Source organism: Zosterops lateralis (genome assembly GCF_965231275.1).
Source record: "Zosterops lateralis genome assembly, chromosome: 8".
NCBI classification, from domain to species: domain Eukaryota; kingdom Metazoa; phylum Chordata; class Aves; order Passeriformes; family Zosteropidae; genus Zosterops; species Zosterops lateralis.
Window position 1 is genome coordinate 32,905,321 of NC_139768.1, and position 14,179 is coordinate 32,919,499.

General features: G+C 47.8%; 1 protein-coding gene across 2 annotated transcripts; it reads left to right on the forward strand.

Moving 5' to 3' along the window:
• Window positions 1-3,709: 3,709 nt before the first annotated feature.
• On the forward strand, window positions 3,710-12,108 carry NUDT13 (nudix hydrolase 13). Of its 2 annotated transcripts, XM_083866639.1 has the most exons (10): window positions 3,714-3,997; window positions 5,353-5,463; window positions 6,336-6,475; window positions 6,961-7,068; window positions 7,455-7,561; window positions 8,354-8,479; window positions 8,659-8,770; window positions 9,499-9,653; window positions 10,650-10,752; window positions 11,414-12,090. In XM_083866639.1, the coding sequence occupies exons 2-10, from the start codon at window positions 5,381-5,383 to the stop codon at window positions 11,440-11,442; spliced, it is 963 nt and encodes a 320-aa protein (XP_083722765.1). In that variant the 5' UTR covers window positions 3,714-3,997; window positions 5,353-5,380; the 3' UTR covers window positions 11,443-12,090. The 2 variants fall into 2 exon arrangements, with proteins under 2 accessions (XP_083722764.1, XP_083722765.1); XM_083866638.1 differs by having other exon boundaries at window positions 3,710-3,997; window positions 10,650-12,108.
• The last annotated feature ends 2,071 nt before the right edge of the window (window positions 12,109-14,179 follow it).

The window sequence follows — 14,179 nt, forward strand, 5'->3', positions numbered from 1 at the left end:
GCACGTCCGGCCCCGCCGCGCCTCTTATAGGCGGGCCTAGCCACGCCCCCTCAGGCCACGCCTCCCGGGCGGCGCGGCCTGCGCGCTACGTGAGGCCGGTCACAGCGGCGGCCGCCGCATCGCGCATGCGCCGCCAGCACCGCCACCCCCGAGCTTCCACGTGGGTCCCGCCGGGCCGGGGACACCGCGCACGTGGCACCGCGCCGGGACCGACACCGGGCCGGGAACTGGGCTGCGAGCTGGGAACAGCCCCCAGGGCAGCAGGGACTGTAGGAAGCATCGAGCCGAAGCGGTGTTTTTGGAGAAAAAGTTGCCAGAAAAGGCCTAAAAGGCCGGGACACCGCGCTTCAGCCCTGCCCGGCCCCGCAGCTTGCTGCCAGGGCAGCTGGGCTCAGCATCACAGTTTCAATTAGGCTGGAAAACACCTCCGAAATCATCGAGCTCAGCCTGGCAGGACCGGTGCCACACCACTCTCAAGGCTCTCTGGCACATTAAAAAGCTCCTTGGGTGAGTCTGGCTCTGAGAGGTCGATGCTGCCTGCCTCACTGCTTTGTAGGATTTCATAAATAAGCTGGTTCTTTGTTCATTCCAGCGATTAAGTTGGAATCGGGGACATTCCTAAGCCGCCTTCTCCTTTCTCTGTAGATGTAGATGTCCTTTCAAGTAAAGGATCGCTTCCTCACTAGCACAGCCAGCCTCCGATCTTCGCCCTTTAAAAGCAGGCGTTTGTAGTCACTCCCAACTGGAAATCTTTCACAACAACAGAAACAACAGAGAGGTGGCAAAGGCATAGCAGGGGGCAAACCCCCCCTCTAACACACGTTCTTTAGCAGGGTGACTGAGCTGCCTTAAAACCACCTCGTTCAGAAGAGGAAACTGGAGGCTGCAGCGTGATCCACCACTAAGATTTCTCCCCGTAGCCAGCCTGTCACCTCAGCTCCCACCGGCCCAGCAGCACCTTGAAAAGACAAAACCTCGGGTGTTTTGTCCCATTTTGGGGGAGTGCTGAGCTGCAGTGTGTCTCACAGGAGAAATAAACAAGGGCATGAGGTGAATTTAGTCCTTTCTTGTCCAGCTGTGGACACATCTGTGTCCACACAGCTGGCAGCACCGCCAGCACTGCGAGTGCTGCTGCGCCAGAGCAGGAAGAAGGCCAGTTTTTAGTGGAACTATCCGTCAAAAAATAAGCCTTCTTTTCCTCTCATTTTGGTCTCTTTCCAACAGAAACACAACTCCTACAACTAGCAGGAAACACTGGAATGATATCCAAGCTTCTAGCTGAGGCATTCAGTTAAAGCCCCTTATCCAAAGAGTCCCTAACATCTAGCCAGAGATTTAACAGCAGCTTCTAGAGATTTGGCAAAACCTCACACGCTGCTGTAGAGGCGCAGTCAGATTTTTCCAAGTGAGATCTGCTGCTTTCTCATCCTTTTTTGCACTCTCCAGATGTGTTTAGGAAGCAAGGTGGGCAGTGGGCTACACCAACGAGTCGATCAGCATGGGGCTGAAGGCTCCAGCTCGTTAGATTTGATTAATGAGGTTCCTGCATGGGATGAGATGCCCTGTACCCACTCCTCGCACAGGCTGAAGTCAGAGCCCACCCAGTTCCTTGCAGTGGCCAAGTCCTTGCTCATGCTCCTTGTCCTCTTGGAAACTTTTCCAGACCTTCAGCATCTTTCTGGAGGCAGTGACCTGTGTGCAGTGTTTTAAGGCACAGGTGAGTCATGTTTATATCAATCCAGGTTAGCTCAAAAGGCCCAGCTGTTTAAAGCTGTTATATATGTCCATCATATACATAATAGACACAATTCTAACTTCAGAGAAAAGCCAGATTTGGATAGTTTGCATCTAAAATTTAATGACAGGAGGGAAAGGCTACTCATTAGCTTTTTCTTTAAAGAAATGGTTTGTCTTTCCCTAAGCTAGTCCTAAAAAAGGACTTTTTTTTTCTTTTCAAGAAGTTCCTTGTGGCTTGACCACAAGTTTTCAACGTAAATTTACTGGTTTCATGTATTTAAGTCAATTAACAGTTGTTTTATAAGGGCCAGCTGTTAGCAATTCTAATGCTCATTTCTGCTTATTGGGGGCAACTGGAGAGACAAAACAGAAAGAAAAAGCAAGATTAATAGTATAACCATAATTAGCCTGGAATTACATTTTCCAGCCACTTTTATGGCTTGGAAAAATCTTTTACCAACTCTTAACCCCAATATGAGTATTTTACAAACCCAGATTAAAAAAAAAAAAAAAAAAAGTGCATCACAGGATCAAAGATTTACCTTAATCTTGTCCATGTAAGAGATTATGTTCCTCCTGCCTGTGTCCTCTTTGCCTGCTCCTTTGGTTTGCTCTTATTGCATCAGGAGGGTTTCTGGGATTCACTTCCTCTGGAGCCCTGCCAAAGCTCAAGTTGGTAAACTACAGAAAGCTGTCAGAGATGCATTTTTGTGTCCAGACCCTCAGTTCACTCCCAGGATTGCTCCCAGCACAGGGTACAATGTCTGCAAGGGACTGATATAAACAGTTTACAGATGCAACCCACTCAACTTAGTGCCTCAAAAATGCTTACAAAGAAGCAACTTGAGTGCCAAACCAACAGCTGGTATTTGTGCTCCTTGAACTAAATGGTTAAATGAATAAGTGACAAGCAAGCCTCTGTTTCAAAATCATCCCCTTTGCTTACATACTGCAGAAATATCTAACAGGGCAATTAAAGCGTGAAGGCTGAGAGAAGGCACAAGGAATCTCTCACCGATTGCTTGGCCTCCCCCTGTCCCCCTGCTCAGATCAGCAGCAGAAGTGCAGACTAATCTCATTTTCTTTCTTCCAGTGGCACACGGGCCAGGTGGACACGATTAGGGTAATCTAAGCCATGGGGGGTTCAGCTGCACCTAACAAGAGCAGCCAGAGCACTGCCAGAGGAGTCTCGGCACTGCAGCTGTGGTTAACCCTTCCTGTGGCACGGTGCACTTACCAAACACCTGGCTGCTTTGGGCTGAACCAGCTGGAGGGGCTGTCCTGAGATTTGATGTCCCAAGCATCTTCTCCAGCTGCTTCCCTCTAAAGCCAGCTCTTCTTGCAAGATCTGTATCTGGGGGCAGTTAGGGTCAATAAATCTGTTAGTTTGTTTTAACAGCAGGGTGGATACTTCCCTTAGAGATTATATTTCAATCCTTTATCTTATTAAGGGAAGATGTGTTTTGTCCATTAATCCAATTAGCCCGGTGGATTAATAAGACTGGGCTTGCTCTGTTTCAGGAAGCATAAAAATAGCAGTCAGGCATAATTAAACTTAGACTTGTATTAACTCTGGTAACAAGAGTACTATTTCTCTGGATATTCTGTTTATTATTTTTACAAGCTATGCTCTCAAATTACATGACGTGAATTCTCAATTAGAACGGCTCAATTCATGACCAAAAAGCAACAGGCTGCCCTGAAAACATTTACTTTTTGTGCGTTTATAAAATTCTCTTTGTGCTAAATATAGTCAGGTAGGCTCCAACCCAGAATAATGTTTTCAATACTCGAGAGGAATCTGTTCACTTGCAGAGGAATGAAAGTAATTTGTCATTTTTCTGACGTGCCCTGGCACAGAGTGCTCTCTGATCTGAGCCATTCACTGACAAATCCAGCTGTGGGTATTTGCTGCTGGAGCACAGCCTTTGGATATATCCAGCTTTTGCATCTTTTCCTGTTCGAGGACGTATGCTCTTTTACTTTAAACAATGCTCCTGTGCTGTGAATACAAAACCCAGAGAAGCGTGACAGGGGGAAGGGAAAAGGAGAAAAGAGAAAGTAACGCACAGGAACAAACTCCAGGAGTGAATCCAAACCCGGAGCTGCTTGCGAGCAGCTTGTGCAGAACTACAATTCCCAGCGCTCCCGGGGACGGAAGAGTAGCTCAAAGCCAGCAGAGTCACTGCTCTTGGAGGTCACCCGGGATCCACAGCTGGTCCCTGCGCCTGGGGACAGCCCTGCTTCTGCACACAGCGCGGTAAGTGGGGAAATCCATGCGGACTGGCAGCCCGGGATCTGCGGCTGCACAGCGCAGATGGAGCTCACAAAAGCTGGGGACGGCCTCTCGAGGTGGATGGAGTCCTTGGTGTCTCCAGCTCTGAGTTTTCAGTGGTCCCAACCAAAGCCTAGCACGGTCGCTCCTGAGGAGGAAGGGGTTAAACTCCCGAACACGGCGCGCTCAAAGGTCTGGGCACAAATTCTTCCCTTTGTCCCTGTCTGGTGACATTGCTGCTCATTTCGGAGCAAAGGGAATTCCACAGCCAAGCTGTTCTAAACCGAGGGGGGTGGAGGAGTGACAGACACACGACTGTCACACCACAGAACCCTCTCTGACACGCTCAGTGACAGACACACCACAGAACCCTCTGACACGCTCAGTGACAGACACACCACAGAACCCTCTGACACGTTCTGTGTGGCAGTCACTGTCCTCACACGTGTCTGCTCCCGCTGCTCCCAGCAGCTTCCCCATGGGATCGTCCCAGTGGGAAAGGGGGATCAGGGACAGAGCTATCCAGAGCCACAAGGCAGTCTCCACGTGCAAGTAGGAGCCTCTGCTGAGGCACCTCTCAGGCTGCCATCACTGACCTTCGCAGAAGGAAGAACCCTGAGGCTCTTCCTGGCATTGCTCATGTTTTTGTCACAAAGCAAACATAACTTCCTTCGTAAAGGCTTCGCCTTCTGTGGCTGCAGAATGGAATGTTCTGAGATCATCAAGGATTGTGCACTAGGTAATTTCTGTCTTGTGTCTCTGGCTGTTTCCTGACATCCTGAAGCCAAGGTCAGGTGTCAGCCTGAGACTGCCTGGGCTGAAAACGTGGTGGGATTTTTTGGCAAAAAGAGCATTTGTAGCTGGAGATGATCCCACTCAGCTGCAACTGCTTTCCCCTGCCTAACTCAGGAAATTCTCTTCGAGTTGCAGCTGATATTTTGTCTTTCACCCTCTCCTGGCATCAGTGCCTTTCCCACAGATCCACTGTGTGCTGCAGTAGGATGTGTGGTTGGATGGAGGCCATTAAAACCGTGTAGGAAACCAGCAAAAGAGCACCCACCTTCTCTGCCCTTTTCCCCAGGGACACAGGGATTTGGGACAGGAAGGTCTAATCTAGTCTTATAAGCAAGTTCTGTAGGACCTCTGCACACTCAGAGATGGAAACAGACTGAGGTATCTTTACGTAGTCTTAAAACTGGCCTGAAATGGAGTTTGAACTGATCATTTTAGAAAGCTGATTCTGCAGACTCTGAGAGGGAGATTTACCTGGTTATTGCACCTTTTAAATCAAACTTAACCTTGCAAGCCTGCTGCACCACATTTTATGCCTCTTTTTTTAGGCAGAGACACCAGCTGTAGGTGTTGGTTATGGCTGCAGTGTATCAAGCACTGCACAGGAGAGTTTCCTCCCTCGTCTGCAGGCTGCACTCCACCTATGTGAGAAAAATGAGGTAAGTTCTCATCTGATTCCTGGGTACTGGGAGGCCAGAGCTTGGCCCAAACAGCCCTACCTAACCCTGACCCGGGGGTTAATCCTTTAACACTTCAGCTGTGACACAGAAATGATTTGTGAGCTCTGTAAATTATAACAGCTGAGGCCTCTCTGCTCCCCTCACCACTGGTAAGAACTGGTTCTCTCAGGCTGAAGTTCTGTCAATGATTGCCTGTCAGTGATTGCCCTGGTTAGAGGGCTCCTACAATACCAGGCAGAATTGAAGTGGTGCTGCTCACCTCATTTTAAGTACTGCTTCAAACAGCTTGAAAGGAGCACTTGCTGACACCCTTTTTCCAAAGATTTTTTAATTTCCTAACTCAGCTTCAACCAGCTGTGCCCCAAGACTTGGTTTTTATCCCTCACATTAGTGTGACAGGTACAACATAATACATGCAGCCTGATGGGAACCAGATTCAACATCAGAAGTGCTCAGCAGTTTGGGCAAACAGCATTTGGAGCCATCCAAATTCACAGAATGTTCCAAGCTTGGAGGGACTGGGGGGATTAAAGGGAAGATCAAGGTTTCCTGCAGCCTTTACAGCAGACCTTTTGGATTGAGAGACTGGGTTACTGGTCTTTTTGCATCTCCAAATTTGAGGGTACTCATGTGGTAGGTAAGAACTGCAGTATTTTCTGCCACACAAGCTTCACTAGAGGCTGCAGCCCACCAAAGAGTGACTCAGCTGTCAAAACTCTCCAAGCACATGGAATACCTTAAATCTGATCTTCCCATTCAGCCCTCCCTGCTCTGTGCAAAATGAACACCTCCAAATCAGCAATAATCTCAATGATTTTCAATTCATCTTCCCAATCGTTTTCTCACTGCAGATACTTAAATCAGTTAAAGGAAGATGACAGCCTTTGTCGACAAGCTCAGACCTCAGGAACTTTCTACCTCTTTCACAATCTCTCCCCCTTCCTGCAGAAAGTTGGGAAGAAATATTTGGTACCACAGCTCAGCGCAGCAGGTAAGAAAGAAATCAGTGCATCCAGAAAGAAACATCTGGTGGATCACACAGCTGAAATAAAACAGAGACACACACACGACGTCAACCTGATCTGTTCTGAGATGATCAGGTTTAAACATTTGGGACTGTGCCTTTTGAAGAGAGAAGGCCGGCAGGAAAACAAACAAGGCCTTACTGACAAACGTCTTTTTAGTGTAATGTAGGAAGAGTTTTCTTTGAGAGAAAGATACTGGCTGGTGCAGGACAAAACCAGTTGACAGCTGTAGCCCAAGCATTAGAACATTGGGACCTTTAGCCTGACATGGTTTAAACTTTCTACAGCTTTTAGGTTTCTACCTGGGTGTGATCGTTTGTCTGGTCCCCTTTCACATATGGGCATTCTGCCTTGAGCCAAGATTGCCTGTGCCTTGAAGATCCAGAGAGCACCGCGGTTGTATGGATTTGCTTTCATCACAGCTTTCTCTTCCCCTTTCCCTGCTGTTCAGAGATGAAAGGGATTCTGGAGAAGTTCCAAGAGGCTGAGCAGTGGATAGAGAAGTCGGTGCTGATCGGTTGTTCGGATGAGCACAGACCGTGCTTCGCGCTGGATTTAGGTGGGATGACTCCTCTCCCACCCATGCCAGCCCCAGCTGGATGCACTGGGATGGATGTGCTGCCAGGGCAGCATCCCTAATCCTTGGGAGAACCTGTCCTGCCAGGGAGGGCTGGGCTGAGCCAAGGAGGGCTGGGTTGAGTCTCTGTAGGAGCTGTTATGAGTGTGGCAGGTCACAGCCACAGGCTGCACTGCTGCTCCTGTGCCTCTGTGTGTCAGGAAAGGTGGGCTGGGGGAGGCCACTAACATTTGGGAATGCTGCCCCTGATGTGGTTCACTTCCATGGGAACTCCCAGAAACTGAACAGCAAAGGGCATAAAATTGGAATAACAGCAATAATAGCTGAAATTTATGAGATCAATTTTTAATATTTTTTTCCTCTAACAGGAGCCTTGGATAAATCAGTCATTGAGTCAGAACTGCAGGGATCATTTACTGACCTACGAAAGGCTCTCTTTGTACTGGATGGGAAGGATTCTCCTTTGTTGGCTTTGGTATTGGACAGGGCTCTTTACTGTGATCTCTAACATCAACCCTTCTCCTCATATCCCATATTGTTTTATGATCTAATATTGTAGAAGTACCTACTGTACACTTTCAGGGACCTACACACACTATAAATTACACTAGTTTTCCCAAATTTGTGGTCCCAAAAGGAAGATGCAAGGGAAAGAGAAACAGACAAGTGACTTAAAAATTACTGCAGTAATTTATGCCATTTAGCTGAAATGTACTAAATCACAGCAATCCCATTTTGTCCTCAGCTCAACAACTACCAGGCAAACTGGGTTTCACAAACTTACATCTTTCAGAGCTGCTCTTTCAAAACCTGTCCCTTATAAGCTGGTGCTCTGCAGATGCCCTGTGTTTGGAAGGCCTAAGAAAAGGCCTGTGTGTGAAAATCAGCTGTCCTGAGCCATAAGGAGAAATAGCTCCTGTTTCCTTTCCTGCTCTATGTTTGTGATGCCTGGGCTATTTTTCAAGAAGATGTTCAGGGCTGGAGACTCTTTAGAATAGTCCAGTTCCCAATATAACTCCTATTATGTCCCAATAAACGACAGCTCTTGCCCACCTCCCCCAAACATACTCAAATTTAGAAGCAGGAAACATGGATCACTCTGCCACTTTTCAAAGCACTGCCCATACTTAATTTACCTTCCTGAGGCTTCCAATGAGAATCAGAGTTTATCCCCGTGACTGTGTGCAAAGCATTATTCAGGGAGACTGCTCTGAATTATTCCTTGCCCCTAGGTATAAACAAGGTTTGTGTTCCTCTGTGTTGGCAGGCCCAGTCCCTTCTGCGGTGGCACGATTCCCACCAGTACTGCAGCAAAACTGGGCAGCCCACTCAGAAGAACCCAGCTGGCAGCAAACGTGTCTGCCACGCCAGTGGAGTCACCTACTACCCACAGGTGAGCACCTGGCAGCAAAGGGGAGGGACACAGGTCATCCCAGGGGCAAGCGGGAAAAAGGGTTTGGGCAGAGCTGGATACTTTATCTTTAGTGGTCAGCTCAACCAGCTAAGAAAAGCAAAAATTTGCACTTACTTGTTATGTCTGAACTTCTTTTGCTTTGGTGGTGCACATGCCAGATGTCTCCAGTGGTGATCACCCTGGTGTCCAACAGGAGCCGGTGCCTGCTGGTCCGGCAGCCCTCGTTTCCCCCGGGCATGTTCACGGCTCTGTCAGGCTTCTGTGACCTGGGTAAGTGGGTTCTGATCCAGGTCCTGGGCACGCAGGGTCAGCTGGGGACACCAGCCAAATCCCTTGCACAGAGGAGGATGGACACACAGGTGATTTGTGTTCCCATCCCCAGGTGTGTTCAAGGCCAAGCTGGGTAAGCCTTTGAGCAGCCTGGTCTAGCAGAATGGGTCCATGCTGATGGCAGGGGGTTGGAACTAAATGATCTTTAAAGTCCTTTTGGACCCAGACCAGTCAGTGATTCTGTGATAGCCAGGAAAAACAACATTAGATCTAAATAGATCAGTGTTTGCTTGCAGACAGAATTCAAAATAGCTGTTATGTACCTGAAGGGAAGGGGAATTATAGGTGCCTAGCAGTTCTTCTGGTCCCTGATAGTAAACATAAGCTTTAAACTTGCTGGGTTATAACCCCTGATCCTCTTAAAATCCATTCTGTGGCTCATGCAGTCTGGCTTAGGAGAAAAACTACAGACCTCTTACTACAGGAGGGAAAATGGCTTCAAATGGAATTGTTCCGTCCACCATCTGTATGTAGGTAGGGCCAAAAATGTCTCTGATGCCTGTGTTTATCAGAGGTTTGATGAATTTAATGGAGCACCCTGCCAGCAAGTGTTTCCAGGTCAGCACAGCTGGAGCTGCTGTGTGGGAATGAGCGCCGCCTGTGCTTTCCTCACCACGGTTCGCTGCCCTGAGGCCGGGCCGTCCTTGCCCAACTCTGCTCGGTTCTAGGTGAAAACGTGGAGGAGGCAGTGCGGCGAGAAGTGGCCGAAGAGGTGGGGCTGGAGGTGGAGTCACTCCGCTACTCGGCTTCCCAGCACTGGCCCTTCCCCAGCAGCTCCCTAATGATCGCCTGCCACGCCCTGGTGGGAGCCCAGCGGGCTGAGGTGAGCGGCTCCCCCCAGCTATTCTACTGCCTGCCTCAGTTAGCAAGATCCCCTTCAGTCCACAGAATTTAGTCAGGAGAGCATCAAAGCCCCCAGAAATGCGATTTTCCATTGGCTTTTTTCTGCAAATGCAGAGCAAACTTGGAAACAATCCCATCACCTTCTGTTGCAAGGTGCCAGATTTCGCTCAGGTCACTGTATATACAAGCCCAGAGCCCAACACCCCTGTTTTGTTTTGTTTTTTTTCTCTGAACTTCACAGAGGAAGTTCCCTCACATATTTGCCATAAAACACACAGATTCTGCCACGTTAATTCCTGTGCTCAGCCACTTTGCTTTGCCACAATGGAGCAGGGTTGGTTTGTGGCTTCCCTAAGGAAGCCAGCACAACAAAGTATTGGTGGATAGTGATATCCTTCCGTGGAGTGGCATCAGTGCCTAATTCAGGCATGGATGTAGTGCTCTGGGCATTCCATGCTCTGGGCATTCCAGCACAGGATCTCTGTGGAAGCAAGAATGGGCAAGGTACCACTATGGTAATAAGTTAGCTGAGACTCCATTATCTTCATGCAGGAAAAGCCATTCTTTATTATTACAACTCATTTTATACTTTTTACAGACCTCATGTGCGACTTTAATTGGCTAATAGCTTCCTTGCCAATTACTCTATTGGTTAATTAAAGGTATTCCACTTGTCCGTCAAATCTCTTTACTCTTGGATTGTTTACTTATTTTCTTTACAAATCTCTTGTTATTGCAGGTGCATTTGTTTCTCAGCCCAGGGATAGGATATTATGCTAATGAGTTTTCATACCAAGATTGTTTTGGCATGGGAACTTGCAGATTACTTAGAGAAGTAACAGGCTAACTGTGGCAATTTAGCACAGCAGGCCTGATTTTATGAGGCCTTTCTTTTGTAATTCTTTTACCTCTCACGACACCACTGCCCACATGCAAAGCTGATTTAAGGAGCTGGTGCCCTCTGAATTCTTTCCAGATCAGTATGGACACCCTGGAACTGGAGGAAGCCCGTTGGTTTGGCATGGAGGAAATTGTGGAGGGTCTCAAGAGGGAGCCCAGCTCTTCAAAGCAAGACGATGGTAGTTTTTTACCCTGGTTCCCTCCCAAACAGGCCATTGCTCACCAGCTGATCTGTGAGTGGGTTCAGCAGCAGACTGCCCAGACAGCTTAGGCAGGGATTCATTGATTCTGTGATTCCACCAGAACAGTAAAAGCTCCATAGAAAAGCTTCCAAAGTCCCTGGGCAAGGACTCTGTTACAGTGAGGACAGCACCACACTGATGGCACACTGACTCACAAAGGGCTCTAGACTGATTTGACAGTCCCACGTACAGTGGATCACCTCTGTGATCCCATGATTTGAAGTAAATGTACAATAAAATCCTTAGTTCCAAAGCATCAAATTTATTGTGACCAGCTGTTACTGACCCCGTGACACCAATGTCCCATTTTCCTCCATTTCTTCCATCTTCGATGGACATTGAATGCACCCTTTTTCCCAGAACAAAAATGAAGGGACAGTGGCACCTTCCAGTGCCTGTGTTTATATGGATCTGGGAGAGCTATCAAAAAGAAAAAAGAAGAAAAGCCGCTGCCTGTTTGCTCTCCTCTTGTTCTGTCTCTTCCCATTCAGTCTTCCATTTCCATATAAAATATCCAATTGTTTGTTTGTTTGTTTTGTAAATGTTAAATGGGCTTCTAAATTTCCCCCATTGGTAAGACAGTTACTTTTGTCCCAAGGAAGGGAGAACAGAGCTATCTGGTGGTAGAGAGAGGAAGAGCAAGACCTACACAAGCATTTTACAAGACCACAGATAATGCAGAGGTGACAGGAACAAGAACAACTGCACTTAGAACACAGAAAAATCTTGAAAGGATCAGTGCCTCTTACCCTGAGGCCAAAGTCTGTATCTTGCCTGGAGAGCTGGTCTGATTTTACTGATGAAATGGTACCACCTCTCTGGAGGAAGAACAACAAGGAGACCGTCTGGGCAAGGAAAACTTAGTGAAAGAGACAGATGAAAGGATGTTTGATCTGCTGCTGATTCAGGCTGACAGTCCTTTCTGCCTGCTTGGTCAGAGTTCAGCTGCCAAGATTGCAAAGCCGGGTGCTTGAAGGGGGAACAGTGATGTATCCCTGACTGCCACCACTGGGGTTCACTGCAGGGGAGCAGTGGTAAAAACCTGGAGTCCTGACACCTGTGCAGCAAGAAAATAAGTCTTTCACACCGCTGAGACACACTGTGTTTGCTCGGGTTACTTTTACTTCAGGAGGTTGGGAGGGGATTCTTTCAGGCCATGGTAGCACGTACGAACACCCTTCCCAGTATTTTAGTTACCAGTAAAAGTCTTTTCAATCTACTCAAAGAGGGGATTTTTTTTTTTTTTTTTGATACAGCTAGAACAACTACAAGATAATAATCACATCACATCTTTGGAAAAGCATTACATTTTAAACTGTTTTATAAAATCCTCAATCCAGACTCTTTTGACTTGTTATAAAACAACATTGGTGGTCTTCGTTCCTGATGTTAAGCAAGCAAGAGTGATGATGGGCAGTACCCAGCTGTGAGCAGGACAGAAAAACAAGGTGAGAGACATTGTCCCCACTTGCATTTGCCTCAGAAATCTGTCTGAAGCCTGAAGAACGCTCACTGCAGTCAAGACAGGACATGGTTCATAAAGGCAAGTGACCTAGAAAAAGGAACAGGCAATTCCTGACAGAGGCTTCCTCACCCAAACACAGCACGCCTTTCCCATGGAAAAGGTACCAGGCAGGCAATAGGGACAGAGCAACATATTCCTCTCAAGAATGCATCCCTTAACTGAATCCTCTTTGAGAACATTTCACTTGTATAAATCACCGAGACCTCTCTGCTTTTCGAGATTTACAGCAAGACCCAGCACTGAAAACCTGCCAGCTGGGGCATTACAGCCCAGTTGCTCATAGGTATTGCCAGTCAGCAGGCTATAGAATGATAGCATTCATCTGAATAATCAGATGTAACTTTTTGGTTAGCAGGTTTGAGAGCAGCATTCCACCTGCCTCCCAAAAGCAGCAGGGCATAAGACTCATGTTGATCTCTAATACGTGCCAGCAGAGGACTGAAGTAACCAAACCTCATGACACAACTTGTTTTGATCTCTGGCTGCTCAGAAAAATCTTATGTAGAAAATTCACACACCACACACTTTCCCATTGTCTGGGCTGCTCTGCTGCTGTGTGGAAAGGCCACACTTTCCCATCCTGAGAGATATTCATTGTGGATGGCAGAAAGTCTGCTTTCAGTGTTACAGCTCTAATATGAAGAAATTCTTTCACCATAGAACAAGCTCCAAGACACTGTGGACACACACTGAGCCTGATGTTTGGCATGAAAGGACATAAGCACTCAGTGGAATGCCCTGACAACCTGACCTTCTGAAAGTCATTTTCAGCAAACCTTTTTGAAGGAACCACGAGCAGCTCACCTCTGGCAGCTGCAGAAGACAGGTTATAAAAACAACCTGTAATTCCATAGGTACAATTCCTGTGTTCAGACTTGAACAGACTGAGATTCCCCAGCCTTCAGCTCCCATCTAAATCTTGCTCACCTTTGAAACTAAGCATGGATGGAAAGCTGATATAACATCCACAGGTCCTTGTGCTCAGCAGTAGTTTTGTGCCTAAGGACCGCCCTGTGCCGGGCACTGGGATTCTGCCTGCTAAAATTACAAACGTTGCAGGATTTTTCCTAAATCCAAGCTGCCACAAGTTGGACCTCTGACTTCCCTTAGAGTGCCAGATGCCTCCTACAAACTGATATCAGGAACCTGGGGGGCTTTGATTAGTTTTCCATGGAAAAGGGCCACTGTTCGTGTCTAAGTCCCTGTGCCTGGCACTGGGCTTGTGCCCGTTAAAATTCCAAATGTAGCAGGATTTCTCCCAGATCCAAGCTGCCACTAGTTGGAACCCTGGCTGCCATTGGAGTGCAAAATGCATCAGTGCTTCAGACACGGCGGTAGGTGGCAGGCACTCTCTTCTTTCCGTTTCTGTGCTTGTGCTTTGTCTGTTTGCTCTGTGCAGAAGCACTCTCCCTTTTCCCAGAAAGCAAAGATGTCACTGCAGCAATTTTCCTGCCTTTTCCAGCACTGGATGAGATTCTGCTACAGTTTGAGTTTTCCATGTCTGCAGCAGCAAGAGCAAAGGCGTTGCTGGCTATTTGCTACTTTTCCAGGTCAGAGCTGTTCAGAACTAAGAGCTCTGCTTTGCAGAGAGAGCACTGGTTGCCGCTGTGAAGCACAAAGCCATGGAGAGGCCAGGGCGTGTGCAGGGAAGGACAAGGGAGCTGGGAGAGGATGTGGAATACAAGCCCGGTGAGGAGGTGCTGAGGGAGCTTTAGCCAGAGAAGCTGCAGGCTCAGGAGGGACATTCAGGCAGACCCGCAGAAATGCCGACAGGACAGGGCTCAGCACAAGGGCTGTTTGCTGCCAGACATCGCCTGCAGCTGCCGAGGGCTTCAGGCG

Bases quoted from the DNA above. Each gene is read 5' to 3' on its own strand.
- NUDT13 (XM_083866638.1), top strand. From the start codon at position 5,381: ATGGCTGCAGTGTATCAAGCACTGCACAGGAGAGTTTCCTCCCTCGTC. The intron at 8,480-8,658 runs GTGAGCACCTGG...TGCACATGCCAG, and splicing joins GAGTCACCTACTACCCACAG to ATGTCTCCAGTGGTGATCAC. The intron at 8,771-9,498 runs GTAAGTGGGTTC...GCTCGGTTCTAG, and splicing joins GTCAGGCTTCTGTGACCTGG to GTGAAAACGTGGAGGAGGCA.